The sequence below is a fragment of the Pinus tabuliformis genome, chromosome J (assembly GCF_031772625.1).
Source record: "Pinus tabuliformis cultivar Carrire ecotype Pingquan chromosome J, CPIR1, whole genome shotgun sequence".
Lineage (NCBI taxonomy): Eukaryota > Viridiplantae > Streptophyta > Pinopsida > Pinales > Pinaceae > Pinus > Pinus tabuliformis.
Genome location: NC_142295.1, coordinates 877,245,717 through 877,248,324, shown reverse-complemented (window position 1 = coordinate 877,248,324; position 2,608 = coordinate 877,245,717). Strand labels below are relative to the sequence as shown.

General features: G+C 35.5%; 1 protein-coding gene across 1 annotated transcript; it reads left to right on the top strand.

Moving 5' to 3' along the window:
* Positions 1-375: 375 nt before the first annotated feature.
* On the top strand, positions 376-1,376 carry LOC149229474 (histone H3.2-like). Its single transcript, XM_089375837.1, has one exon. It carries the CDS (start codon positions 423-425, stop codon positions 831-833), a length of 411 nt encoding a protein of 136 aa, XP_089231963.1. The 5' UTR covers positions 376-422; the 3' UTR covers positions 834-1,376.
* Positions 1,377-2,608: the final 1,232 nt, after the last annotated feature.

The following is a 2,608-nucleotide window of genomic DNA, read 5'->3' as shown; positions in this document are numbered from 1 at the left end:
CTTAACATTTTTTTAATAATAATAATAATTTGAAAAATAAATTTGGGGGGGAGGGGTGCGAGGGGGGATATTTTCTAAATTCAGTTCGAACAAAATAATCCCGTTTAGCCCGGACTCATAAATGTATTCGAAATGATACGGCGGAGTCTAATTGACATATTGGAGTTAAAAAAATAATAAAAAGTAGATATGTGTATACAAAGCGAGTGCTGTCGTGATCCGTGTGATGGGAGAGGAGGATAACAAGCATAACCGTCGATCAGGATGGAAATTGGACGGTGGTGATGTGTTGGCGCCAAAATGAAAATTGAAAGAATTAGGTGAGCTTGGTTCGCTTGTCCATAAAAGGGGAAAACCGTCCCACTGCAATTGCAAAACTGGTGTTGTGTGGTTGAATTTGCAGAGCCAAGAGAAAAAGAGAGATGGCGAGAACAAAGCAGACAGCTCGTAAATCCACAGGCGGGAAGGCGCCGAGGAAGCAACTGGCAACCAAGGCGGCTCGGAAGTCTGCCCCGACGACGGGAGGAGTGAGAAAGCCCCACAGTTTCAAGCCTTGCACTGTTGCCCTTCGTGAAACACGAAAGCACCAGAAGAGCACTGAGCTGCTAATGAGGAAGTTGCCCTTCCAGCGATGGGTGAGGGAGCTCGCCCAGGACTTCAAGACGGATTTGAGGTTTCAGTCGTCAGCAGTCGCTGCACTGCAAGAAGCGGCGGAGGCATATCTGGTTGGTCTGTTTGAGGATACCAACCTGTGTGCAATCCATGCCAAGAGGGTGACCATCATGCCCAAGGACATTCAGCTCGCTCGCCGTATCCGCGGAGAGAGGGCATAAAGAGTCAGTCAGTACCAATGGTGTGTTTTCACACCAACAGACGTTTCTTTATCAAATTTGTTGTACTCTCTCATCGCTATTAGTGTTTCGTTTGTTATCTGGGGTTCGCCCTTACAAGCAAAATGTGCAGACTTAATGGTTGCACCAGGGTTAAGTTTTGTTCGCCTTTATTTTGTTCTGTTGTACCAATGGTGTGTTTTCACACCAACAGACGTTTCTTTATCAAATTTGTTGTACTCTCTCATCGCTATTAGTGTTTCGTTTGTTATCTGGGGTTCGCCCTTACAAGCAAAATGTGCAGACTTAATGGTTGCACCAGGGTTAAGTTTTGTTCGCCTTTATTTTGTTCTGTTGCTAACAACGTAGCTGCAACTGCCAAGGGGCGCTGCAAATCGATACAATAGCCCTAACTGTGATTAGATATCTGTTGCCAATGTTACAATTAGTAATTTTGTAGAAACCACTGTAATTATTTTATTGGGTAGAACCAATACTTTATAAATGTTATAAAGGACAAATATGTCTTTAGATATTTGAACTCAATTTTAGGGCACTTCAATTGGTATTAGTGTTTTGTTTTGTTTTGTTGTATTTTTGGGCGGGTTTTTTTTTTTATTTATTTGTGGGTATTTTGTTTATCTGATTTTTTGGTTAATCACGGGGTATAATTGACAAATTTGTAGAAATTGTTGTCACTATTGTATTGGTAGAACAAATATTTTATAAATGCCATAAAAGCCAACATCTTTTTAGAGACTTAAATCCATTCTATTTGGAACACAGATTGTAAGCCATACTACTTGAGCTAAGTTCTTTTGACATAGTGATAGTTGTGGAAATAAAATTTGTGCTATGAGATTTCATGTTCAAATCTTTCAACCTTATTTGTTAATAATAGTGTGGTCTAATTAAAATTGATAATAATAGTCATTAATTAATTGTGTTATATTTATCAAAATTGATTTGATATCATGCTTTAACCTCCCTCTCTTTATATATATATATATATATATATATATATATATATATATATATATATATATATAATTTTCAACCTTATTTGTTAATAATATTGTGGTTTACTTAAAATTGATAATAGTAGTAATTAATTAATTGTTATGTTTATCAAAACTAATTTGATGTCATGTTTTATATATATATATATATATATATATAATATTTTTACGATTTCTTATAATAAATGTATTTACAAATTAATAAAACATATTTTTAATTTTTAATATTTGCATTTAATAATTTTAATAAGAGCTTGTAAAATTGTTTTGTACAAATGTGTTGAATTAATGATTTCAAATTAAAATCAAATTACATTTAGGCACTTGAAAATTTGCAAGTATCTTAATTAGCATTTGTGTTGCAAGTATCCCAATTGAATTGTGTTAATTAAGAAACCTCTTAGAGGCTTTATGCTTAGTTACTTTACCTACATGTATGGTCTAGTACTAATCATGTGTTTCATTGGTTATTTTGTAGTAAGATGGTAAACTTATTTGCTTATATTTAGGGCTCTCACCCAAGTAACTATGGGTGGGAAGTCCCCATAGTACCTAAGGTAGATGCCAATCACCATATAAGTGCTCTTGGGGGTAGCAATCAACTCCATTGAGCTCAATTATGACATTCAAGGCTAGTATACGGAGGTTGGGGTAATTGCTACTTAGTCCTTGGTAGGTTAAGGTCCTTTAGGGTTTCACCACCTTAAGAATCTTTGATTTTAGGAGTTACTCATGTTATATTTGCTTTGATTATTGTAT

Excerpts from the sequence above, each read along its gene's own strand:
- LOC149229474 (XM_089375837.1), top strand. The coding sequence starts at position 423 with ATGGCGAGAACAAAGCAGACAGCTCGTAAATCCACAGGCGGGAAGGCG.